Source organism: Pangasianodon hypophthalmus, chromosome 21, assembly GCF_027358585.1.
Source record: "Pangasianodon hypophthalmus isolate fPanHyp1 chromosome 21, fPanHyp1.pri, whole genome shotgun sequence".
In the NCBI taxonomy this organism is placed as follows: domain Eukaryota; kingdom Metazoa; phylum Chordata; class Actinopteri; order Siluriformes; family Pangasiidae; genus Pangasianodon; species Pangasianodon hypophthalmus.
The window spans coordinates 13,603,838-13,631,045 of NC_069730.1; the positions used below are offsets into that span (position 1 = coordinate 13,603,838).

General features: G+C 39.2%; 2 protein-coding genes across 4 annotated transcripts; one reads left to right on the plus strand and one right to left on the minus strand.

Annotated features, from left to right (window-relative positions):
• Nucleotides 1-1,818: 1,818 nt before the first annotated feature.
• Nucleotides 1,819-4,250, minus strand: LOC128317126 (uncharacterized). Its single transcript, XM_053227339.1, has 2 exons — nt 3,947-4,250; nt 1,819-3,697 (listed from the first exon to the last, which is right to left on the minus strand). Exons 1-2 carry the CDS (start codon nt 4,109-4,111, stop codon nt 2,552-2,554), a joined length of 1,311 nt encoding a protein of 436 aa, XP_053083314.1. The 5' UTR covers nt 4,112-4,250; the 3' UTR covers nt 1,819-2,551.
• Nucleotides 4,251-5,581: 1,331 nt separating this feature from the next.
• LOC113533546 (fizzy-related protein homolog) lies at nt 5,582-26,542 on the plus strand. 3 transcript variants are annotated; one of them, XM_026925748.3, is made up of 15 exons: nt 5,592-5,692; nt 8,451-8,514; nt 9,064-9,134; nt 10,649-10,777; nt 10,879-10,942; nt 13,244-13,374; nt 15,005-15,087; nt 16,647-16,830; nt 16,923-16,988; nt 17,552-17,654; nt 18,174-18,358; nt 20,499-20,732; nt 22,456-22,560; nt 23,797-23,889; nt 25,445-26,542. In XM_026925748.3, exons 3-15 carry the CDS (start codon nt 9,066-9,068, stop codon nt 25,484-25,486), a joined length of 1,488 nt encoding a protein of 495 aa, XP_026781549.1. In that variant the 5' UTR covers nt 5,592-5,692; nt 8,451-8,514; nt 9,064-9,065; the 3' UTR covers nt 25,487-26,542. The 3 variants fall into 3 exon arrangements, with proteins under 3 accessions (XP_026781548.1, XP_026781551.1, XP_026781549.1); XM_026925747.3 differs by lacking the exon at nt 8,451-8,514 and having other exon boundaries at nt 5,582-5,692; XM_026925750.3 differs by lacking the exon at nt 8,451-8,514 and having other exon boundaries at nt 5,582-5,692; nt 13,247-13,374.
• The last annotated feature ends 666 nt before the right edge of the window (nt 26,543-27,208 follow it).

The following is a 27,208-nucleotide window of genomic DNA, read 5'->3' on the forward strand; positions in this document are numbered from 1 at the left end:
CAACCTTGTTTTCAATCGTCATCCACTCTCATTATCTCGCTTATAATATAAGTCCACTCCATGACGATTAAAACAATGTTAAACACTAAGACCCCGATCATGGCTGGATGCAACATGTCTGCTGAGAAGAGAAGCACCAGAAAAGATTCCAGCAGTGTCTGATGAATTTGTTTGGACTCTTCAGTCTGTCATGCGATAATCCTGGCTGCAAGGGTTCAACGTCATAAGCTGCTAGTAATCTGTTCCATAAGGGTACCACGTAACTTCTAACATCCACATAACTTCCACTAAGGCTGTTCTCATGCCTGTCATTCATTCCTTGAGTATTACAAGTGCTTATAACGTGGCACTCTTAAATACTTGAATCTGATTGGTCGGAAGGTGTTGATTAATTTTCTATAACAGCAGCTCTGACAGTAGTGCTGGCTGTAATTCAAGTCACAGGTTTATATTAATGTGCTCATTCTAATACATTATCATTTCCATAGTAAAAACTTATTCACGGGGACTTGGAGATCGGATGATCCACATAATCTAAGTTTAATAATAAACAGATTAAAACTGTGGTGTTATTTAAGAAAGGAAAATGTCTAATCATTGATAGGGTGAAGCTCTCTGTAAGGAGACATTTATTTAACATTTTTGGAAGGAGTCTCCAATGCTTTCGTAAAAATCTGAGTTAAAGCTATAAGTGATACGGACATCTTCAGGGCAGAGTACTAAAATTTCTGCATTTCTTTTATCTTCAAGAGAAAGAGAGAGAAAAAGAGCAGCAACAAACAACTGTTTATAGCTGCTATGACATGTGCTAACAGGTACTAACTTGTTTCATGGATGTACAACATTAAATGCAACTATAAACTGATTAAAACTGTAACAAATGTAATTGTTGGCAAAATGCTGTGGTATTAAAGGAATACAACACTTCAGGGGTCCTGTTATAGGAATGTAATCAACTTCAGGATGGTAACTGATGGTAGTTAGCATTGGACTCCATACCTCCACTCATCACTGATTATTTTCTTATAACAGCATGATTTGTTATATCCTTACACACGGGTATGCTGTAGCTACAATGAGTTTCAGATTCAAAACAAGGAAGTAGGGAATATGTGAAATATGGATGACAATCTATGGAAGATGGGATCATTAAAATGGAGGAATGCTAGGTACACCATAAATAAATTGTGTAAACTATTCACTATAGCAGTAGGATGCACACAAACAGCATAAATATGTCTTTTGGATTTTAAGAAACAGACGAAAAACTTTGATTACTAGTATTTGAGTCCAGGCGCCACAAAACTTAATGCCTTAAGTCTGATTTAGCTGAATGAAAAAAATGTTTAAAAAAAAAAACAAAAATGGGCTCTATAACTGCAAGATGATTAAAAATTATCTATAAAAATTCTTTTAATGAAACTGAAGTGATTCAAATATCTAAAAGCTGGAGTTGGCTACAGTATAATGAGCATGCATGGCAACTATGCAGGAGAGACCACAACCTCGGCTCATCCTTCAAGATATATTTGAAGAAGGACTCGGAAAAGAGGAAGGTCCAGATGATCACGGTCACCAAGGTGCTGGCGGTGACGATGCTGATCATGATGGGATGAAGCATTTTGGCCTGCTGCACGTGGAGATCAATACAGTGTGAGTGTGTTTGACTCTCTATCTCTGCCTCCTCTCTCCTCTAATGCTTTCCTATGCAGCAAATTAATCCTCCTAGCAGTCATAAAAGCTCTAAATCACAAATACCAGACATGTAAGCTTTACATGAGAATATAATTAAAAAATTTGAAAACCAAGTACAAGTCATAATTTTCAATTTGAAGTATATTTCTTTATTCAAACCCACAAAATATAAATGGCAACAATATAATCTTCTACATTGTTGAATCTGGACTCAGAGCCACTATTAATCTAAATCCCCATAAGCACAGCTGCCACGACACAAACCACGGGGACCCGAGTGAAATGCTATCAAAATGCTACTATTGATAGTGACCTACAAAAGCAAATTATATTTGTTAATATGCTTTATTAGATAATGTTCCTATTATCATGACTTGTTTATTTTAATGTGAATTATAATGTAAATGTTTGTCCCTTCAATTAAATATTATGAAGAACACCACAGTAGGCTGTAGTGAAACTGTGAAAAAAGTCAATGTAAGTGTGATTTTTGGGCTTTTTTAGTACGTATGCTGTTTCTATTAATGTTTCTTACGCACAAATTTAAACTTGGCATAAAAAGCGATGGAATGAAATCCCTTTTCAGTCTTGTTGCTCTAGTCGGTCTTTACCAATCTCTTGCACTAAGAAATATTCACAGTACAGCAAATCTAAATTCTGAAAATGCGAACTTTCAAGAAAACAACAACAACAACAACAACAACATATGGGGTTCAACCTTATAAAGTTCAGCCTCATCACGCTGTTGTACCAACGCACTTCTGTAAGTCTCTCTGGATAAGAGCATCTCCTAAATGCTGCAAATCTCTAGCGTTCACAAAACAGCGAATTCATACAAGTTGGTAGAGACCCTGCTTCAGTCTTGTTGCTCTTGCTGGTTCTGCTGATGCTCCTGCTGTAGGAAATACTGACAGTAAAGTTCTCGCACTTCCTCCCCGGCTGGATCGTCATCCAAGACAGGCACCATGTGAGTGGGCATGGGGCTCTCCTCCCGCCTCGCTGCCTCCAGCCACTCCTCTGCCAACTCATCGCCGTGCACCTCGCACATATTGTGCAACACGCAGCATGCCACGATCATGGCTGGCACCCCGTCTACGTGGCAATCGTTCCTCTTTAAAAGGCACTGCCAGCGTGCCCTGAGCCTCAGGAATGCCTCGTCCACGATGGCATGTGCTCTCTCCAGGCGCCGGTTGAACGCACGCTGCCCAGCCGTGAGATTGTCTGACTTGTCGTAAGCTTTCAGTAACCAGGTCTGAAGAGGATACCCAGCATCCCCCAGGACTACAGACCCCAACTGCTTGCCCATGAAGTTTCGAGGTAGAGACTGGGGTAGTAGCCTGCCTTCACACCCCAGAGTCCACAGAGAGGAGTTTTGCAGAATGGATGCGGGTTCGGAGCCACCTGGGAAGCCTGCACACACATCCCAGAATTGCCCGAGACCATTAACTGCACCTTGGGTAATGACCGAATGCCAACCACGGCTGTTCCAGTAGCTATCAGCATCAGTGGCTGGTGCAATGATGGGCACGTGGAGGCTGCTGACGGCGCCAACGCAGTGCGGAAAGCCCCAGCGAGTGCTAAACAGGCGTGCGGCGTCTTCCAGCTCCTGTTCACTCGGCTCACGGAGGTAGAGTGGGCGCAGCGTGGCTCCAATGGCATGGCACACCTCACGCACGCACTTGCACACAGTTGAGCGTCCCACTCCAAACAGCTCCCCAATGGTGCGGTACTCGACGTTTGAGGCCAGGCGCCACAGTACCAAGGCCACCCTCTTCTCAAGGGGTAGAGCAGGGCGCAGACACGTGTCCTGTCGTGCCAACCAGGGCTTCAGCTTGTTGCAAAGGTGAAAGAAGGTCTCTTTGCTCATACGGAAGCGCTCCAGCCAATCAGAGGGCTGGAATTCTGTCAGGACCACTCGCTCCCACCAATCAGAGCTTGGCGTGTTGGACCAAGCACGAGTGCGAGCTACAGTGATGGGGCGTGTACCTTGAGCTAGCAGCATCTGGAAATATAAATATAAATCATGATTTTTTCAAATGTATTGTTTTTTTCCCAACTAAGAACTACTCCTAAACTAAAATATGTCGTCATTAAAAGACCTGGAGACTATTTTTTTAACTTTGGCTGATAATTATTGTCTTTAAATGTGCCATAGAAACAAAAATGCACCGGATATAATAGCCAGAGACTTTAGCTAGGGAAAATAGAGAAAACATTACTCTTCTAATATTATAGACGTGAATAATATTACCATAAGCATCCTCCTCTGTCTCTGTAGGAAGTATTGCCTGTGTCTGACCCGCCGCTGAACTTCACGCCGTCTCTGTGTCTCTGCATTGTTTATGTCCCTGCGCCGCTTCATTAGCATGTAGCTTAGCGTAAACATGACAGACTTCAGCGCCTCCTCGCTCGCCATTATAGCTTTTTTTTTTATCTTATTTTATCTTTTCAGAGTCGATAAAAACCTTGGGTTATATATTAAATTCAGGTAACATGTCTTTAATCTGGCAACGTTTCTGGTTAGCATCTTCTTCTGCGGTAAACAGCGCATACAGTGGCTCATGCTCCATATCGCCGCCTAGAGGTGCCATGTAGTGTGGACTACATACAGCTGAGTGCAAAAGTTTGTACACCCTCAGTTCAAAAGGGTGACACCAACCGAAATGTAACAAATTCAATAAATTCTTCTTCTTCTTCTTCTTCTTCTTCTTCTTCTTCTTATTGTTGTTGTTGTTATTATTGTTGTTTTGTTATATGCTATATGCTATTAAATAATTATTAAACAATTATAGTAAACAATCATAAATGCCTAGAATATTTGTTATTATTCTATTTAATTTATATTCAACATTTTTACACATAAACAAATATTTAATGACAAACCAACTTAATACTTATACACTACTCCAACTCCTTAATCATATTTAAAAAAAAACAATAAATGTAATAGATTTTTTAGCTATTAATTTGTTTTTAACTTTGAAGGGATATAGGTGTTATTATATTGTGACTATGCTCTTAAATGAAGCAAAATGATATTTTTAAATATGACGCCTCTAAGATCTTTTTCCAGTCTGCTGCTGTTGCTTTGGATTTTTTGTGAATCTCTTGTGAATTGTTTCCATTTTTTTTTCCGTCCACTCTTTGGTCATGTTTTTGTATCTTTTTTTAGTTTTCTGAATTATGATTTTCACTGTTGGTTATGGTCTTCGTAAACACACTGAGATCTTCTCTCCTGCACTGTGAAAGGTCAATATTTTCTCTTTTCAATCTTCTCAAATTCCAAGGGGGTGCAAACTTTTGAGCTTGCCATTAAATATTAGTGCAGACTTAAACTCTAAGGCTGTAATCTTTAGGCTGTAGGTCTTAATGGACCTTCAATAAGAAAACACACAATTAAATTAACATAGAATTTTGTTTTGTAAACAAACTATATAATTGAAAAGAGTCAATAATAATAATAATAATGATAATAATAGTAGTAGTAATAATAACAATAATAATAATAATAACTACTTAAGAGTGCAAAATGACGACCAAAAGAAAAAAAAGGGGGTTTTAATGATTAAATGTGTTTTAATCACAATAAAGATTTACTGTTGTTTACATCAGTATAGTTCACAAATCCACAATGACGTCATAAAGGTGTTGTTGTTGTTGTTATTATTATTATTATTATTATTATTATAGTTTGGAATACGTTCAAATGGGATGTTTTTAACATTGGAACAGATATCGTAGTTTTTTTTTTAAATAGATAAAAATGTAAATATTTTCATAATATTTTATAAAAGTCTTATTCCATGCACTATGCCGACACAGGAGTTATCGCTGTAACCATGGAAACACAGCTGCATCTTCTGAATCAAAACGCTGACGTCGGCAGTGCATATTACCCACAATCCTGTGCGCTGTGTAGAACAACAATCTCCTCGGCTTTATGCTCAGCTAAAAACACAGAGACGGAGTCACTTTGGGAATTCACTCAGCGGGTCTGGTATGTCATCGAAAGATTTGCTTTAGCACGGTATCGAGTTGGCTTTATTCGAGTGGAGACATTTGTTCCGTGACTGATTTAGCTCACTTTTAACTCTGGGGTGTTGGTGTTGTGCTAACATGGCTAGCTTCCCTGGCTAGGCTGTGTCCTGATTCTCCTGCACTGAGTAATGTTACTGCTGTAGTGCACTGGCTGTTTTATCCCTCAGCAGCTCTCTTCCGCAAAACTGTTTCATTCCCTGTTCATTTATTTCAGTGTCAGGAACTTCTGGATTTTTTGCTGTGGCTTTTCGTGTCTTCTATACTGAAGCTAAGCTAACAGCTGTCGGCTAACAGCTGTGTCTCTCTCTCTGTGTGTGTGTGTGTGTGTGTGTGTGTGTGTGTGTATTTATGTCTTGCTGGGGACCAGATGTCCTCACAAGGCTTGTTTATATCTGATAGCTGGGACATTTGGCTGGTTCCTACTTCTGAAAATTAAACTAAAAAGTTGTATTTGGATATTGAAGTTAAGGGATGTAGGTGTAAATATAACATTAATTAGTTAATTAATTAGTCAATAATGTCAATGAAAGATCCTCACAAGGATAGTAAGTCACGCTAGTGTGTGCTGCTTTTATGGTTTCATTCCACATGGTTCATTTTCAAATATTAAACATTAGATATTTAGTAAATTTAACCCAGAAACGTATCAATTCTTGCTGTTTCAGTCCAGATATTTAGTCATAAACTTACTCATTCCCTTACAATGATGTCATTTTGCTGATCTTGTTATGAAGTTTGTTTTCAATTGTGTTCCCAGAACATGTCACTTGTGTTTTTTTAATGCTCATAGTCTGTTTGCTTTCATATGACTTGGTTCTTCATGTTAAGTGCAGTTTGTGTTGTTAGGGATTAGCTCCACCCACACTGGGAACAGAGCTGCTTGGCCCCACCCCTTTATTTTTTTCCTTACTAGTGCGTTTACACGGAATGATTTTTGGCCTGGTTTTGCTGTTGCAGCAAAAATCCACCTATCCATCCGTTTTCTGTACCATTTATCCTACACACGGTCGCGGGGAGCCTGGAGCCTCTCCAAGGGGACTCGGGGTACAAGTCGGGGTGGGGTGCAAACCCATCGCAGGGCACAATAGCACACACACTCACACACCCATTCACACACTACGGACAATTTTTTTTTTTTTTTTTTTTTTTTTTTAGAAATGCTAGTCAGCCTACAACGCATGTCTTTGGACTGGGGAGGAAACCGGAGAACCTGGAGGAAACCCCTGAAGCACGGGAAGAACATGCAAACTCCACACACACACACACACACACACACACACACACACACACAGGGTGGAGACAGGAGTCGCACCCTCAACCCTGGAGGTGCGAGGCAAATGTGCTATAATGTGATGGCAAAGTTCTGGCAGTGTCAGAAATTTTTTTTATTAAAATTTGTGTCAGTGTGTGTGTGTGTTTGTGCGAGTGAGTGAGTGAGAGCACTGCTACAATCAATTCTCATCTAAAATCCACCAACAGGAGGACGGCGTAAGATGACACGAAACTCTCGACACCTACATACACTATAGTGGTGATTATTAATGTAAATGAAGCATGCTAATGGACAGAAAAAGTAAAGCTTACGTTCAAGAATGTTTCTCTTTACGCGACTCTTTACATTTTCAGGACCCCGGATCACGCTGATTGATGGTGTAAGCAGAATGTAGTCATTTTCCTCCGGGTACTCCAGTTTCCTCCCCCAGTCCAAAGACATGCGTTGTAGGCTGATTGGCATTTCCAGATTGTCCGTAGTGTGTGAATGGGTGTGTGTGTGTTTGCGAGGGGTTTGGCACCCTGTCCAGCGTGTCCCCTGCCTTGTGCCCCGAGTCCTGTGTAGGATAAGTGGTACAGAAAAAGGATGGATAGATTACTGGGTTAAAATCGCACTATTAAGAGAGTGTTTAAGTGAAAGTATTGTGGAAAGGCTTCGAAAGTGGCTCAGCCAATCAGCACAACAGCACTTCACCTCCTGGGCAGCCTAAGCGCTCAGTCTGCTTATCTAAATCAGCTTTCTGTTACGATTAAAAGAGTAGTTTGGTATTTTGCAACATACAGTACCTGCCAGCTTTTTTAGTAGTGATTACTAAAATGTCTTTAAGAGCTGATTAAGAAGCTGTTTTGTTATAGATTCAATTCTCCAATGACTTTTTTTCACGACTGTACAGTACTGTGCAAAAGTCTCAGGCACCCTATTTTTTTTTTTTTTGTACAAACTTTGTTATAGATTTTTATTTTATGACTTTTACATTATTGAGTCAGTACAAAAATATTTTAGATTTCCAAACATTAGTTTTCCAGCACAGAAGTGAATGTTACAGAAAAATGTTTGTATGTCAGTAAAGAAAGCAGCATATTACATAAGAGACACTTTTCAGACAAAAAAACATAATGAAGGCTGCTGGATTTTGCTGCAAAAATAAGAAGCGAGTGTGACAGTCAAAGAGCCGATGCTCAGTAAAACTTACAGCTCATTTCCTTATAAAACTGCACTAATTCTACCTGAGACTACTATTTTATTTTTTAAGCGAAGGATCGTCACACCAGATACTGACTTTGTTTCGTTTATTACTGTTTACTGCTCTTTATAGTATTTTTTAAAATGTAGAAACATTTAGTTTCATTATTTTTTGAAGGCATCTTTGCATGTGTCTAAGACTTTTGCACAGTACTGTACATTATCTGAAAATGGTTGGACCTGTTTTCTTTCTGTACTTCAGCACATTTAAAGACTGTCACCTTTTCGACATTGCGAACCCAAGCACTATAAATAACAATCAAAACGTGAGTACAAAGTCTGAAACATATGGATTGTGTTAAATTTACTCCAGTAAGAATATTTTGTTTTGTTTGTTTTGCTGTTAAATCACTATCCATACTTTATGATTTGCTTTACTTTCCATGTAGTTAATAGTAAATAGTAAATAAAGCACAGTAAAGTTTGACCAAAATAAAGTCCGTACATGTTTCCTTTGGCTCGAAATATGGTTGATCAGGAGGTATGTTTAATGTGCGAAGGCTAATGTTGCCTCCATAAACTATTTTTCCAGATTTAAATGGGAACTAATAGTCTATACTGAGTGACATGGACATGCCAGTGCTGATTCCTTAAATAGATTTTGAGTTTTCACGCCAGTCTTCATCATCAAAACACTAACTGAGGGAATAGTTTTTGGAAGAATGGTGTTCACGCCTTCGATACACTTCCAGTGACTTCTGTAGAGCTAACTACAGACACTTTATGTTGGTTTTTACTTTGCTTGTCACTCGTCTGTAGATGTGTAAGAATACTCTGTGATTTAATGTTATTATTTCTGTTTTGGGGCTGTGCAGCAATGGACCAGGACTACGAGCGACGGCTGCTACGGCAAATCAATATCCAGAATGCCAACGCCAGCCCCATCGTGAGTCTGCATTACAGCTCTACATTTTGAATTGTTTTAATTGGTTGATTATTGATTTGCATTCAGTCACAGGTGATTTAGGTGAAGTTGGTACTGAAATCATGTTTGTTGATTTTTCCCACCCACCTGCTTTAAGAAAGGAATAAAACAACGACCGGGCACGCTTTTATAGGAAAATAATCTAGTTCTCCTATAACAGTACATCCTGTCATGTTTTATTTCCCTTATACCACAGCGATTTGCCTGCTATTACATTGTTTTTTATTTATTAATGAACAACGCATCACGCATTTGAACGTTTATAGTTACATTTAATGTTGTGGATATTCGCAAGACAAGTCCAAAACATTAAATATATGTATAAGCAGTTTAAAAGCGAGATGTTTCGTTCGTTAAAAAATAAATAAATAAATAAATTCAACAAATTAAAAATTTTTTTTAATTGTTCCCAAACTGCTGTGGTATAAGAGGAATAATCCTCGAATCTGATTGGTCAAAAGGCGTGCATGATTTTCGCATAACAGCACGGCTCAGAAAGTAGTTCCGGCAATGACATTAGGATGAGCGCATTAATATTAACACACTCATTCTAATATGTCATTGTTTCTATTGTAACAGCTCATACACATGGACTTGATGCTTAATATAATAAAGTCTAGTAATAAATGGATTTTAAAAGAATCTGTTGTTTAACAGAGTAAAACATATCATCGTTGATACGGTGACTTTTTTGTTAGGAAACATTTAAGATTTATGGAAGGAGTCTTTGTAACAGTCATTGTGCTTTGCGAAGTTTATCAGCACAAGAAAGTCAGGACAGAGGATTTTACGCTTTCAGGTTTCTCTGTCAAATGACAAGTTTTTTAAGAGAGAAAAAGGGAGAGGAGAAGAGAGGCTGGTGAGGGAATGAGTGTTTATCACAGTTAAAACATAGTGATAACAGGAACTAAGTTGTCTCTCAGACTTTGTACAACATCGAATGTAACTATAAACTGTAAAAATATGTGATGTGTCATTCATTAATAAATTAAGCATCTTAACCGTTTATAAATCGCTGTGATATAAGCAGAATAACACACTCCAGACTTCACGGTTGTACGAAAATAACGCACTCGGCTTGCACGTCGTGCAACAAAACACCTTCCACCCCCCAGAGTGTATTATTTTCATATGACCACATGGTGTGTTGTGGGTTATTCCTTACATAATGCACTTCGGTGTGGTAACGGTAACTCTTTGCGTCGAACCACGTCACATAACCCTGATGTGTTGCTGTATTGTTTTTGTATAACAGCATGGCCTGTCGTTTGTTATTCTTTACATAATATATGTGTAACGTAATAAGGTTTTTAAAGTGTATATATTGTCCTTTGTATTAATGTCGTGATTTAACACATTATTCAACTTTATGGGTTTTTTTTAATAAGCAAATGTAACTAAAACTAAAAAGCACAATACACTAACTCCAGAAACTGAATTTGAGAAAACTGTCACTTTCTCCTGTTTTCCTGCAGAAAGCCACAGAGGTCATGTGTGCACTGACCCCCGCTAACTCTCCTCTATCCTCCCCAAGTAAACACGGAGATCGCTTCATCCCGTCCCGCGCCGGCGCCAACTGGAGCGTCAACTTCCACCGCATAAACGTAGGGCTCCAAGCCATCAGCTCTATTTTCAGTTTCTCAAGCTCTGATTCTGCACAGAACTCACAATTTTTAATTATTGCAATAATTTCTTGCATTCTAAGGAGAACGAGAAGTCGCACAATCAAAACAGAAAGACAAAAGACGGCACGTCAGACAACGGTAAAGGTAAGTCTGAAGTGCTGAGTGTTATTTTCACCCTTTTGTGTTTGATTAATTCCATTCTTCTTTTCTCTGTACTAATGAGGCAGCTTTTGTCTAAACATATAACAGAGTTTGATGCGCTAGCTGTGTGTGTGTTTGTGTGTGTGCGTTGATAATTCTGCATAGCGTTCGAGACTTGCCTCTACTACATGCTGCAGAACATAAACAGACTAGTTCTAAGCTATTGGGTAGTTCAGGGGTGTGTGTGTGCGCATGTGTGTGTGCTCGTGTGTGCGTGCGTGTGCGTGTGTGCATGTGTGTGCATGGCTGTACAACAGCACAGAATAGCCTACTTAATCCGAACATGTTCTCATCTCAAAACATTCAGACAAGGCCTCCCTTATGGCAGCCTGGTTACTATGGCAACTGGATTCTAGTTTGTCTCCAGCGCACTCGTTCACCCATTCCTGTCCTTCTGTTTGTTGATCTGTCTCTCCTTCCTTGTTTCCCTGCTTCTGTCTATCATTTGGATTCTTTCTGATTCCACAGTGTCCTTTCTTTCTTTCTTTCTTTCTTTCTTTCTTTCTGTGTTTCTTACTTTTTTTGCATGGCCTTGGTGGTTTTCTTTCCTTTCATCTTTTCTTTTCAGTTCGAAGTAGCTGTGAGGCTTTACTGAGAAGATGCAGTATTTAGATTATTCTGATAGACATTACAGCTTTGTTCACACTTCTGTGTAAAAAAAAAAATAGTGATTCCTCCAGGGCTTTTTGTGAAAAGAAAAAAAAAATCAGCTCATGTGATGCACACATTGTAACCATGACAACATAGTTGCCTCAGAGTTGTATTGGCTAACAAGCTAGCTTGGATTTGTTAGTAGTACTATTAACGATCAGATTTATTAGCCTAACTATACTGAGGAGAAGGTTGCTCACCTTGGCTTTGAAACATGATACTTTAGACGTGTTTTAGAGTAATAAAAAGAAAAGAAAATCGTGGACTAGTTGTGAGCTCATGTATGAGGAAGAGGGCAGATAGCACTTTGTTATGCTGCCCTGTGACGCTGTATGAACAGTGGGTTGGCTGGCTTCACGTATCTTGGAGCACGCACATGTTAGCCTTCACTTCCTGGTTGGTAGCTGTCATGTGATAGAGGTAAGTGGGAATTGGCAGGAGACCAAATTAGGGAGGAAAAAAAAAGTTTTAGGAACTTTAGGAAGTTTTAGGAAACTTTAGGAAACTTGGATTATGTTAGCTAAACATGCATAGCTAGCTAAGAGCGCAACAATACAGGGGGTGTGTCTCAATCAGCTCACTAGCTCCCTATGTGGTGAATCAGTTTATCGTGTACACAAAGTTAGGCATCGGTAAGAACCCTGGCCCACTACACATTGGGACGCTGATGACTCAATTTCTGGCAACATGACTACATACTCGTGTTGTAAAACGTCACCACTGGCATTTATCAACAGTAGGCAGGACCAATATCTTTCTGACATCATACGTCATATAAATTTGTTAGTCATCGTACTCCAAGCAAGATCGTGGGCTAGCTAGTGGATTTTTTAAAAAATTATTAAACACTTAAAAATCGTTAGACTCAAACAAACCGTATATAGAACATCAGATAAAGTTACAAATCGCTAATGTAAGCAATCATTTAAGAGGTACAGCAACAGTAACAAGCTACTCATATTTGATGAAGTTGGCCGAGAGTTTGTCCGCCATTTTTTTTTTTTTTTTTTTTGAGCTGAAATGCTTCAGAAAATATGACATCATTTCCAGTAAGGGAACATAGTGAGCATCGATGCTCCCTGTTTTTTTGTGGTGCATTGTGGGATTTTTTCGGGAGCGAACTTTGAATGCACTGGAAGGATTTTGCGATTGAGACAGCCCTTAAAATGGCCGACTCCCTGATCACTGCCCTGACTCCTGAACTAGGGAGCTGATTGAGATGCACCCCAGGTTGAATGGTTAACTAGTTGAATGGCTAGCGTTAAACTGAGTGGTTGTTGTTAGAGTTGCTAAAAATGACTAGCTTGTTGGTTAGCTATCACTCTATAAAATTACGTATTGAGTAAAGCATGGCGTAAGGAATAAGCTGCCATTGTACCGAATTGCTTTAATTGCGGTAGCTAAACATTTACTTAACCTACATAGCTAGCTAGATGGACGCTAAAAACAGGGTCCTCATGGTTCCTTTTATGGGGATGAGATCAAGCTACATGCTGATTGCTACGGTAATCAGCATATTAAAATAAAAAGCTGAATGGCTAGTGTGAACGCGGTGTAGGCTGGTATTTTACGTGTCCTCTCTGTCCCCGGCAGCAGATGGCCTGGCGTACTGCGCGCTGCTGAAGAATGAGCTGCTGGGAGCAGGCATCGAGAAGGTGCAGGACCCTCAGACGGAGGACAGGCGGCTGCAGCCCTCAACACCTGAGAAGACAAGTCTGTTTAGTGTAAGTGGCCAAGAGGACATTGTCTACTGCTGCGTTCAGCTAGAGTGTGTGACTCTGAGTTTCTGACCTCAGACTCCTCAGATACCAGATCAACATGGCTGCTCACACTGTCAAGTAAAGCATAAAACATGACTGGGCATGCTGTTCTGGTAGATTAGTTTCAGCACCTCCTGAAGTGTTTTATTCCTCTTATAGCACAACAATTTGTCAGCAATTAACAATTTTTAAAAAAAAAAATGTTTATTCATTCATAGTTACATTTAATGTTGTGGAACATCCGTGTTCCTGTTATCACTTACGTTATAGCAGATTTGGAGAATTCAACCATGCTGTGGTATAACACTACGTATATATACAGTACTGTTCGAAAGTCTTAGGCACATGGAAAGAAATGCTGTATAGCAAAGATGCCTTCAAAAATAGTGATGTTTAAATGTTAAAAATTAAATGTTTCCAAATGAAAAAAAAAATACCATGAAGTGCAGTAAACAGTAATAAACTAAACAAAGTCAATATTTGGTGCGTCAGCACTCTCTTTAAATAGTAGTCTCAGGTATAGTTTGTGGAATTTTATAAGGAAATTGGCTGTTAAGTTTTACTGAGCCTCTTGAAGAATCTGCCAAAGCCCTTCTGGAGAAATTTGACTGTTGTACTTGCTTCTTTTTTTTTTTTTTTTTTTTTTTTGCAGCAAAACGCAGCAGCCTTCATTATGTTTTTTTGTCTGAAAAGTGGTCTGTTATTTAATATGCTGCTTTCATTACTGACATACAAACATTTTTCTGTAACATAATTTTTTGTTAGAAAAGTAATGTTTAGAAATATAAAATGTTTTTGCACTGAATCAATAATGTAGAAGTCATAAAACAAACCACTATAATGAAATAAAAAATAAAATAATACAGTGCCTAAGAATTTTGCACAGTACTGTAGTATACTATAGAAGCCTTTACTACAGATGAATCAACATATAGACACGTTAATTGGTAAAATCTGATTAAAACATCAGCTATATAGCTATTTTGAGAAGGTAAATAAAATGTTAACGTTATAACTCGTATCACTAATGTTAGCTGGCTAGCTTGTTGCTAGTTCATGAGCTTTTGGTGCACAGACAGAGTTAACAAAAGGCAGTTTTTCATGGAGGTGTCCATGTTTTTTCCCTCATTATAGCACGAATGTGCAGAGGTAAAAAACGATGACTCCAACTTCAAACTTCCGTGTTAAGTCAAACGTAGCATATGCTTGAATTTACATAAACCACACACACACACACACACACACACACACACACATGCACACAAGAGGTGCCTAGTTTCTCCACCGTGAGCTTGAGGGACATGAGGAGGAGTTGTAGAATGTAGAATGGCCTTGAGAGTGGGTACTGTAAGAGTGTAGGGAACATACTGCCTACGTGTTTTCTCTTCTTTGAGAAACTTATGTAGCTTAATGATTTTGTTGCTTCATCATTAAATGATATGTTTGTCTATCCCTGTTTTATGAAGGGAAATGTGCAGAACTGCTGCTTCTGCTCTGCACATTTTATAATTCATTATTGTCTATAATGCAAGCAACGTGGACACATGTATAATATCTTGATTTCGTGTTTTCTTTGTGTTTGTTTGTGTTGTAGTATTCTCTAAGTGCCAAGCGTTCGCTCCCTGATGACGGCAACAGTGTCTCTCCTTACTCATTATCTCCTGTCAGCAGCAACAGGTAAAAATCCTTAGATCCTTCAGAACCTTTTGTAAAAGAAGTTGTTCAGCCAGATGTGAAATATACCCATTGAACCGGCTGCAGGAAGTGAACCAGGGTTTGGGTGGAAAAAGTGCCCAAAATGTAGATTTAGTGAACTGCTAGACTGAGCCACAGGGCAGAGCTGTAGCACTGCTGATATTTGGACCAATGATGAAAAATGAACAAACAAACAAACAAAAAAAAAAACCACAATGTGATAGATAAATGATTTAAATTATTGAGAATTATTGTTATTCATAAAATTATCTCATAATTTATGGAGCACTGATTCTATGTTCTCCATGCTTTAGTCCCCTTTTCTGTTATAATAAGCTCCACTCTTCTGGGAAGGCTTTCCACTAGATTTTGGAGCGTGGCTGTGGGGATTTGTGTTCATTCAGCCACAAGAGCATTAGTGAGGTCAGGCACTGATGTTGCGTGAGGAGGTCTGGGGTGCAGTCGGTGTTCCAGTTCGTCCCAAAGGTGTTCAGTGGGGTTGAGGTCAGGGCTCTGTGCAGGTGACTCGAGTTCTTCCACTCCAACTTTGGCAAACCATGTCTTCATGGACCTGCTGTGTGCACAGGGACACTGTCATGCTGGAACAGGGTTGGGGCCTCTTAGTTCCAGTGAAGGGAAATCGTAATGCTACAGCATACAAAGACATTCTATACAATTATGTGCTTCAAACTTTGTGGCAACAATCTGGGGAAGAACCACATATGAGTTTGATGGTCATGTGTCCACAAACCTTTGGCGTATATAGTGTGTGCGCTGACCAGCGTTCCCAGTCTTCCTTTAAAAATGCAGGACAGGGTCATCCCATGAGGGTGAGACCCAAACCTTATCCTGAATAAACAGTCATGGCTGTACGAGAATCTTCTCTTTTTTTTCTTTCTTGTGGTCCTCTACAGCCAAAACTGCTACTTTTCCCTGACTAGAAAAAAACTCTCTCTCTCTCCTAGTCTACATGTAATATCTCTGTAATAAAGTTTTCAAAAGACCCAACTTGGATGAGAGTTTTCTTCAGTGTATCGTTAGCCCCTTGCAGATAAGATCATCCACATTACATTGTTAATGCAATTGCAAAACCCACACCAAATTAACGGCTCAAAAAGTAAACATGTAAAAATTTGAAATAACAATTAGTACATGAAAAACACATATTATTGAAAAAACATCACGAATCATATGATTATGATTATGCTTAACCTACCTTGCACTTGCTTTGCAATATGCAGACAGCTTGAGAACAGATGTCCATATGAAACAGATGTCAGAATTCTAGGAACGTGGTCTGCACTAGAATTAAATGTGTCCTTATTACAGAGAACCATGCTGCTGTGTATTTAAATTAATTCATTTATGTGTTCAGTCAGAACGTGCCAGTTTTGGGGAAATTATAATTCTCAAATTCTAGATGTCGGGGTCAACTTTTTTAACCCCGGGCTCCTCTGTGAGGCAAAACTCTTCTTTAATTGTTTGCTTTTCTGTTTTACGCATCTCAATGTGTTTTTATGTGCCTTCCATAAACCTTGAAGTCAGAAGCTGTTACGATCTCCACGGAAGCCCATGCGCAAGATTTCCAAAATTCCTTTTAAGGTCCTGGACGCCCCCGAGCTGCAGGACGACTTTTACCTCAACCTGGTGGACTGGTCATCTTTAAACGTGCTCAGCGTTGGCCTCGGGACCTGCGTGTACCTGTGGAGTGCCTGCACCAGCCAGGTGAGTGTGTGTGTGCTTGATGAGTATGTGAGGAAGAGGTGGGGAAAAGAAGTCTGTAGATTATGCATTTATTTTATGTCGTCCTTGTGCAGGTGACGCGGCTGTGTGATCTGTCAGTAGAAGGTGACTCGGTCACGTCAGTAGGATGGTCAGAGAGAGTAAGCATACTTCTTCAATGTTTTCAGTGTGTCTTAAATTAGAGCCTATTTATCCATTAAAGCACCTGATGGTTCCTGAAGTTTGCTCAGATTTATCCTATGATTCCTGTACACATGGCCAGGTCTTTCCCAATCCAGGTCCTATATCGCACACTTGAGTGTTTTTAGTTGTAACACACCACACAATAGCTTGTCATTCATTCATTCATCTTCTGTAACCACTTTATCCTGATCAGGGTCATGGTGGGTCTGCAGTAATAAACTTTGCATAGGATGCCAGTCCATCACAGGGTACCATGACCATACCCATTCACACACTCATTCAAACACTCATTCATACCTCTAGACAATTCCGATTCGTCAGTCCACCTCCTGGTATGTTTTTGGGTGAGATAACCCACTGTGCCACAGTTCCTCCCCAATACTCATGCCAATTAATCTAGTCAAGAGTTTGAGTGAAAAGGTTACATGGTGCAGAAACAGCATTGGGAAAACCTGAGCCTCCTTTCAGCAATGCTGGAAATGGCTATGTATGTCTAATGTGTCACTGAATTTTGTTTTAGGGAAACTTGGTGGCAGTGGGCACTCATAAAGGCTTTGTACAGATTTGGGACGCAGCCGCAGGGAAGAAGCTGTCTGTATTAGAGGGCCACACAGCCAGAGTTGGTGAGTGCAGTGCTGTTCGGAACACTGCAGCTGGTTCAGTTTCCGGCTGTTATTTCACTTTCTTTGCAGGTTAGTGGTAAAATATTATGGTTTGGAAATAGACACTCCTTAGTCCATCTGAGCTGAGGACTGAATTAAGCAGAGAAGCATATGATTAGCATATTACGACAAAATGTGATTCATTAAGCAACAATTTTATTCAAAACATAATGTCGTCCGCCACGTATTTTATACTTTACAGCCAAACTTTCCTGGATTTTTCTGCCATGTATACACACAGTATACTCATAAATGAAGGTGGAATTGAGTCTTTGGCAATGTTCTGGGTTTTATGTGTTAATGGGGTTTTGCAGAACAGCAGGGAACAAAAGCGTATGTAGCTGAACAGATGGGCAGTGAAATTACATTTGATTATAAACCAAGTATCTATATAATGAACATATAGTAACATACTGAGAGCATAAGAGGCAAGATATAGGTCAGCTTTTTAATTGTGTGTTTGTGTGTTTTTGCTACCAGGAGCCTTAGCATGGAATGTGGACCAGCTGTCTTCAGGCAGCAGGGACCGCCTGATCTTGCAACGTGATATTCGAGCTCCTCCGCTGCAGTCTGAGCGCAGGTTACAGGGCCACCGACAGGAAGTGTGCGGCCTCAAGTGGAGCACTGATCACCAGCTCCTTGCCTCCGGTGGCAATGACAATAAGGTAGTATAGTATAGACTGTTTATACACTGCAATCACATCCCTCATACACAACCAGACCATTCGGTTTTGATTCATATGCCCCAATCTAATGGCTCAAGGAGATGAGTTCCACTACACTGTGAGTATGTATACTATATAAATTATATTGTATTACTATTATTAGTGTTATATAGGTTTATTGGAGTTTCTTATTATTTCAGATTAATGCTTCTAGTAGTTAACTAGCTGTTAAACTATCAGGCAAAAATAAATGAATCGGAGAATCTAATACTGAATTCCAACTTGTCTATTTGTGAAAAAACAACTGGGGTAGTGGGGGTTGCAGGAGTGTGTTTCTGATTTGCATATCATGCATATTCATATTCAGTCTCCTCCAAGAGTATTGGAACGGCAAGGCCAATTCGTTTTTCTTTTTTTTTTTTTTTTTTGGCTCTATACAGTGAAGACATTTGTGTTTGAGATCAAAAGATGAATACGAAATGATAGATCAGAACTTCACCTTTCATTTCCTGATATTTACATCTAGATGTGTTAAATAACTTAGAACATGGCATCTTTTGTTTGAACCCACCCATTATTCAAGTGATGAAAAATATTGGAAGACGTGACTGCCGTTTGAGCCCTGTTAGACTGATTGTTTAAACAATTAATAGCACTGAATGTCTACTCTTGGTTTGAGCCCTGGGTTTCACCTGTGAAGACCGCTATTTTGTTAAAACGGATAAACATGAAGACCAGAGAGCTGTCTGTGGGAGAAAAGCAAGCCATTTTGAAGCTGAGAAAAGAAGGAAAATCGATCAGAGTCATTGCACAACCATCGGGCATAGCCAATACAACAATTTGGATTGTCCTGAAAGCACTGGTGTACCAATATCCATACATTGAACAGGTCGACCAAGGAAAACAACAGTAGATGATGACAGAAACATCGTGAGAGCTGTGAAGAATCCACCGTTTGAAGAAGACTTGGAGTGCAGAAATATCGAGGCCATACCACAAGATGCAAACCAGTCATCAGCAGTAAGAATCAGAAGGCCAGATTGGAATTAGCAAAGGAATACAGAGATGAGCCACAGAAGGTCTGGAACCAAGATTAACCTCCACCAAAGTGATGAAAAGGCCAAAGCATAGAAAAAGAAAGGATCTGCTCATGATCCAAAACATACAAGCTCATTGGTCAGTCACGGTGGAGGTAGTGTCATGGCTTGGGCTTGCATGACTGCTTCTGGAACGGACTCACTAATCTTTATTGATGATGTAACTCATGATGGTAGCAGCAGAATGAATTCCGACATCTGCAGAAACATTCTGTCTGCCAATTTACAGAGAAATACATCCAGTCTAATTGGGAGGAACTTCATCATGCAGCAAGTCAATGACCCAAAACATACTGCCAACACAGCAAAGGACTTCATCAAGGGAAAAAAGTGGAAGGTTTTAGACTGGCCCAGTCACTCACCAGACCTTAACCCAACTGAGCATGCATTTCACCTCCTAAAGAGGAAAATGAAGGGAGAAACCCCCCAAAATGAACAACAACTGAAAGAAGCTGTGGTACAAGCCTGGAAAATCATCACAAAAGAAGAATGCAACAGTTTGGTAATGTCAGTGAGTCGTCGGCTTGATGCTGATATTGCAAACAAGGGATATGCAACCAAATATTAAATGATATTTGCATTAATTTACTTTAAGACTGCTTTTACTCACCAAAAAATTGGGTAGTCTGCCATCACAGTTGCCATGTTATAAGTTGTTTAACACATCTAGATGTAAATGTCAGGAAATGGAAGCTGATATTATGGTCTATCGTCTCATAATCATCTTTTGATCTCAACCCCAGACATTTTCACTGTATAGCAAAAACAAAAGAATTGGCCTTGACTTTCCAATACTTTCGGAGGGGGGTGTATTTTTGCTAGTATTGTCTTATGAATCTGCACACCCCTTTCCCGAAAGAGATGGTCTGTCTGTCAACTAATCAAACCAGAATTATGCTTTTAGAGAGGTTAGAAATTGTTGGTCATAGAGAGGGAGTGCTTGTGATGCCTCTGCCCCTACTTAACATCTCTGATAGAGCAGGGTGCCACTGTGTAGTTTTGTCACAAGGTAATAAATTTGATCTGTTTCTTTCTCTCCGTAGCTGCTGGTGTGGAATCACTCGAGTGTCTTACCCATGCAGCAATACACAGAACATTCAGCAGCAGTGAAGGCCATCTCCTGGTCTCCTCATCAGCACGGCCTGCTAGCATCTGGGGGCGGCACTGCCGACCGCTGCATCCGCTTCTGGAACACGTTGACCGGGCAGCCACTGCAGTGCACAGACACAGGCTCGCAGGTCTGCAACCTGGCCTGGTCCAAACACACCAATGAACTGGTACGTAGATGCTCCGGGTACGTGAGTGTAACCAGACGGCAGAGGATTACACAAAACTCATGGGACAGCTACAAGTATGGTAGTAGCAGTGGCAAAACATAAATGAGACATGCTATTGTACAGGAAAAATGTCTTAATTACCTCCAGCTCTTTTTGAAAATGTTTCTGTTTATATGACACCGTTTTCTGAAGTCACCCAGATCACACTGATTGATGATTGAAAAGACTGCTGTAATCACACAGTTTAAACCCGATTTAACACTGGGTTCTTACTCCAGTCCTCGGGACCCCCTGTCCTGCACAGTTTGCATTTTTTCCTACTGTTCAACACCTGATCCAACTGATCAGCTAATTACTAAGCTCTTAATGAGGAGGGCCAGGTGTGTTGATGGTGGTTAGAACGTCACGTTGTGCAGGGCAGGGGGTTCTAAGAACCCCTGGTCTAATACACTACTATTCGCAAAAATATAGGAAGGTTAACATCTCACAACTACATAACTCAGATCCAGTTGTGCGTTCGAGATCACTTGTGCATCAGGGATTAATTCAAATCTTTATCTCGAGTCTGTTGCACTGACTCGCGTTCAAACACTGGTGGTGGTCTCAGGGTGTTATTTGATGTTGGCCAGGTCACATTGAGTGTAAGGAATCTTGATGTGTGACATCATAATTTGTTATTCTTGATGTGTGACATCATAATTCGTTATTCTTGACATGTGACCTAATAATTCATTATTCTTGATGTGACCTCATAATTAATTATTCATGATGTATGACGTCATAATTAATTAGTCTTGTGTGTGACATCATAATTATCTTATCCAATATGGATAACGTGAACTGGATGACTGAGAGAACAAAAGATGAGTCGGCCAGTACCAGTTGTAGATACCCTATAGTTATCATCACCTGTGAAGGCAGGCCTGTGGGACAGTGTGATTACATTTCGTATTCTATTTATTATTTTTTTTAAATAATCCAAAGCGACTCGCAATTCAGACAAGATGCAATCCAACTGTAAGCAGTTGATTTCTCTGCAGTGATTCCTCCCATGCTGATTTTAATTCTGAGCACATTTCCAAGAGAATGGCCCTCAGGAATCGAAAGCAATTTATAAGCAAGTTATCATCATTGGCTAGAAAATACTTGGAGTCCCAAAAACCTGCTTTCTCCTTACACTTCCATTGCCAGTGTAGTGTACAGGCTCCACCTTTATTTGACAGCTATTCTGCAATGTTAGTATACAGCTATTGGACTATATAGGACACTTAAGAGGAATTACATGAATGAATCTAAGGTGAACTGCATGGAAAGGTTTTGGACCTTTGTTCAGGTCATTGTGTATTTACATGAGTCATCAAAATGCTCACAGCAGTAGAAGTCTGTACACACTGTGCAAATTGTGAAGGCACGTACATGTCCATGTCAAGTGTGCTTTTTAATAAATCCCAATGTATGCAAGGTCCCTTCAATTTATATATTGAATATGCAGTATTTACCACGTACGATGGGATTAGAATCCACAAGTTTGGATACTATATTTCCTCCATAATATTACCGTTGAAATTCTTCTGGTGTTAATTTTGAATATTTTACTTGCCGTTTGACTCCCTGTCGTACCAGTTTAACGTAGTTATCATCAAAGCACATGTAAACAGCATGTCGTGCCTATAAATCAGTCCCTGTATTTGATGAATACACACTGCTCTCTGTGTGTCCACAGGTCAGCACACATGGTTACTCTCAGAACCAGATCCTGGTGTGGAAGTACCCCTCTCTGACACAGGTGGCCAAACTCACTGGCCACTCCTACAGAGTACTCTACCTGGTAATGAACACCTACACACCTGGCTGAATTATTCAATATGCGTTCACTCTCTTCTTCTGCTGATGTTAAACTCTCCCAACATCGATTAGTGGAAACTGTATCTAAGAACAACTCATTCTTACTCCCGTTGAGTTATGATATTTGCTGGTAGCATGTAATCATACTTGTTGCCATGTTTGTAGGAGCTTGAAAACAAAAATACTAGGGATACTAATAACTTTCAGAAAGGGTTAATCATGTGTCTGAAAGTGAAGTTGAGCTCTTTACAAACTGTTCGTTTTATCTTGCCATGTTCAGTTGAATTTTTATTTTCCCATTTGAGGATTTTGATTTACAAAGACGGCTAAGATAACAAGCACTAATCTGCCTATGCAGTCAGATAAATTGAGTCTGAAAATTGATTGTAATTGTTTGCATTAGGTCACGTGGAAACTAAGAGCCTAAAAGTAAAGAATTAAACATTATGGGGTGCAGCTCTAAACAGTTGTTCGGTCACCAGCCTCTCTTTTTCTCTCTCTCTTGAAGTTAATAAGACAAAAAAAAATGCAGCGTCATGTTACAGAAAAACCACAAAGCCCTCGAACTTTCCTGTGTCAGAAAGCTTAAGTTACAACTTTACTTCTGTTACAAAGCACTGACAATGGCCTCTCCTTCCAAAAATGCTAAATAAATCTCACAGAAAACGTCACCATAGCAATTAACATCAGCAATTACACTTGAGGTTTTAATCCATTAATCCACCACACAAGTCTCTGTGAATGTGACGTTATTATAGAAGCGATAACATATTAGAAAGAGTGCATTCATAGAAACGATATAAGAATTTGCGTTTTATTTGTTCTCAACAGAGGGCACAATTTCAGATCTCAAAGAGACACCTGGAAACTAAAACTCAGCTAGGCTATAAAGTAAACATTCAAGGCTCCCAAGTGGCACAAAACAACACTAGCTAATTGCGGGCGTTCAGTGGTCAAAAGGTGCGAACATACAGTGAATATTTAATACAAAACCAACTTTAGTTCTGTAACAAGTCATCATCCCTAGACCTTGTTAGTAAATCAGTTTAAGTTTTTATCTGGGTGTTATAAAGCTTGCACATTTGTTTTTCACTCAAACCTTTAGAAAATCAAGGCTTCAGTGCATGCAACCAAAACTAATGATTGTTTGTAATTAGTTGAATGCGCACAGTTTTAATTGTTGTGTGAGATGGAACTATTCTGTGCTGATTTCCTGCAGGCCATGTCTCCAGATGGAGAGGCCATAGTCACAGGAGCAGGAGACGAGACTCTGCGCTTCTGGAATGTCTTCAGCAAAACCAGATCTACCAAGGTATCATTAGGCACAGATTATTTTCAAGTATGCAGTACGGACACATTTTTTTTCCCAAAGAGAGTGGGGGGTAGGAATGGTGTTCTGTACATGTTTTAATGCAATGAAAGTGGGATGAGAGAAGAATACAGCACAACAAGGCAATGACAGGGTTGTGTTAGAGGGTTGGTACCATCCTGAAATCCTAAAATTATAATATCAAAATGTGAAATTCATGCTGCATTTTGTTATAGTGCTCCCTGATTTGCTGCATACAAGCAAAATAGTTTCGGACATAGGCGTAGGAAAAGAATGTCGGGGGGGGGGTTACTTGAGGAGGCTTCCTGATAAAGATGAATGAATTATTGAATAAATGTGAATTTCTGCACATTTATTATTGCACAGACACTGTGAATAATGCAGCAGAATGTCACGGTCTTTATTTGTCTTTTTGTGCTGTTCAGTCATTCTGTCACATCGCAGTATGTGTAATAGATGTCACTGGTTAGACACTGAGTTACATTCAAATCGCCGACATCAGACACACGCTGTTTGGTGCACTCGCTCGCACGCACTCAAGCTGTCATTTAACCATTTGATGCAGCGCTACATCAGAACGTCGAACACCGATATTTTAATTGTGCAGGGTTGTGTAACGGCTGCGTGGCGTGTTTAGGAAAAGATGGGGATTAGTGAAATGCGAAAATGCAATTTCGTTCTAATAGGATGTAATGACTGCTCCAAGGCTGCTATGTGGAACACATGAGTAAGACTTGACTACTTAAATTACGGAGAGAAAGATGAAATTAAATGAAATCCAAATAGTATCTCGCTATTCTCATGACGGTGGGTGGATATGAGCATCTAGGCGCAAAGAGGAAAAAGCATCCAGCCAGTGTGGCTACTATTTAAGGAGTAAAACACAACTGGGTGTGCTGTTAGAGAAAATTAATCAACAAAGTGATGGCGTAATGTGACCCGACATCAACTTTTATTCCTCTTATAATGCAGCAATTTGAACAACACATCATACTTTTATAGTTTATACTTACATTTAATGTTGAGGAGTTGTTCAAGTTGGTTCCTGTTATTACTTACTTTATAGCAGCTATAAACAGTCGTTCCTGTGAAACCGCAAAGCACAAAGTCCTAAAGACTTTCCTGTGTAGGAAAACTTAGTTTTACCTCTGACCATTACGAAAAATGCTAACACTCCTTCCAAAATATTAATTGAACATTTTTAAAAATTCATTTATGTGGATCCTGTGTAAGGTGTTACTACAGAACAAGCGCTTTTAATATAAACCTATGACTTGCCTTACAGCTGGAACAACTATCCAAGCTTGCTTTTATAGAAAATTAACCAACACCTTCTGACTAATCAGGTTCGAGAATTCAGCAGCGCCGTGGTATAATTAAGAATAACATTCCCTCATTTTGGGTTTTGGGTGACTTTAAAATCTTATGAATTGTTGCAGTGACAATGTGAAAATGTTTATTTCTGCATGTTTCTCATATTTCTCTCTCTCTCTCTCTCTCTCTCTCTCTCTCTCTCTGTGTGTCTGTCTTCCTCCAGGAATCGATATCAGTGTTGAACCTGTTTACGAGGATCCGATAATATTTGTGCACATTTGGAGGTTCTAACATTTAGGACTTGTATACACTGATCATTAACACGACAGACTGTGTGAGTGATGGACACTTTGAGGCCCGGCCTCCTTTCTGTGGCTTTGTGAAGAAGACAAGGGAAACGTGGCAACTGCGTCCTCTTACGTTTTACTTGAGTGACAAAAGGATGTATTACTGCCAAATGTCAGTGTGAATGTTTAGCCGCTGGTTTTTGTAAGTTTTTTTTTTTTTTTTTTCAACATTATGGTTTTGTTTTTCATGACTGGCTACAGAATCTTTTTTTTTTCCCACAATGTGCCATTTGAGTTACAAGCTTTGTGTCCATCAGCCTTAAATGCAGTGTTGAAATAACTACAGTAGGATAGTAGTAGGCCTTGGAATATTGCAGCCTTGGTTGTTAATATATTTGTCTTTGAACCCTTATGTACTCTTGATTGTGTTACTAAAGGATCAGGCCATATCAGAGAAACTGCATTTAATTTTTTCTAGGTGTTTAATCAATGTCACATACTAATTCTACAAAAATATATGAATCAGTGTATACAGTAGCAGATATTCTGTTTTAAATCCTGTTTTTAAGCATTAACTAAAGCAGAGTCACTTTTAAACAAGAATACAGTGTTGAGTCTCATAAATCACATCCTTGTGAAACCACTATTTTAATTCAGAAATCTAATTTCTCATGGTATAAAATTTAAAATTTAGTCCTTGGCACTTATTCATATTATAAGATTTATTTTGTCATTCCCCCCCCCCTGTTTTTACAAATGAGGGTTTTTTTCCCACTCATCTCATGGTGTAAATGATGTGTTGTATCAGTGAGAATGAATGCTATTTATTTAATATGTGTGACTGCAGTGACTTGTTGAATAACTGATACTTTGTGTATGTTGAAAAATGGGTGCTTGTTTTTATTTGCCATTCACAACCACGTACAATATGTTGTCATTTTGTAACAGCTTAAAGAATGTTTAAAAATATACATTAAGTAAAAAATGTACATTTTCTCATCAAGGAAAATGAATAAAACTTAAGTGTTCTATGGTTTATGTTGGTGTGTGTGTGAGAGAGATGTAGAATCTCATCTTTAATCTTTGTGGAACAAAAGGTTTGTCATCAAATCTGCTAATATGTCTGAAGCCTAGCATTTATTTTTTGGAGTTCTAAAGTTTTTATTTATTTATTTATTTTAACCACTTCATTGCTGCTATAGCAACAGTTAGTAGTGCTAACAGCAATGCAGTTAATGTTTTGTTCACTAGTGAAAATAAGCAATCTTTAATTCTTGCATTACATAGGTGCTCAACAAAACCTTCACTCAATTTTCGTGATGCGTCTGTTGTAGAAAATACAATAAACATCTTCTGTGGTGAAGCGTAAGAAGTGATGGTTGAAAAAAAACCTTGATCCTTTTACAGCTTGCGAGTTTAGCCATCTTCAAAGTGTGCTACGTCTTAAATGGTTGCATGCAACAGTATCAAAGTTATGCTGTGGAGAAAGTTGTGGAGGTATCAGTCTCAGGATCATCCAGGAAGATGTATTACTATTGTAGTTTATTACTCTTATTCCAGACACTGTTTTATTAGTTAAATTACAACTGTTTGTGCCGTGTGAAGACTTATTTATATATGTATATATGTATGTAGAGAGAGAGAGAGTCTCACAAAAGTCTCCATACATAGGGGAAATTAACACTTTTTAATAAAACGTC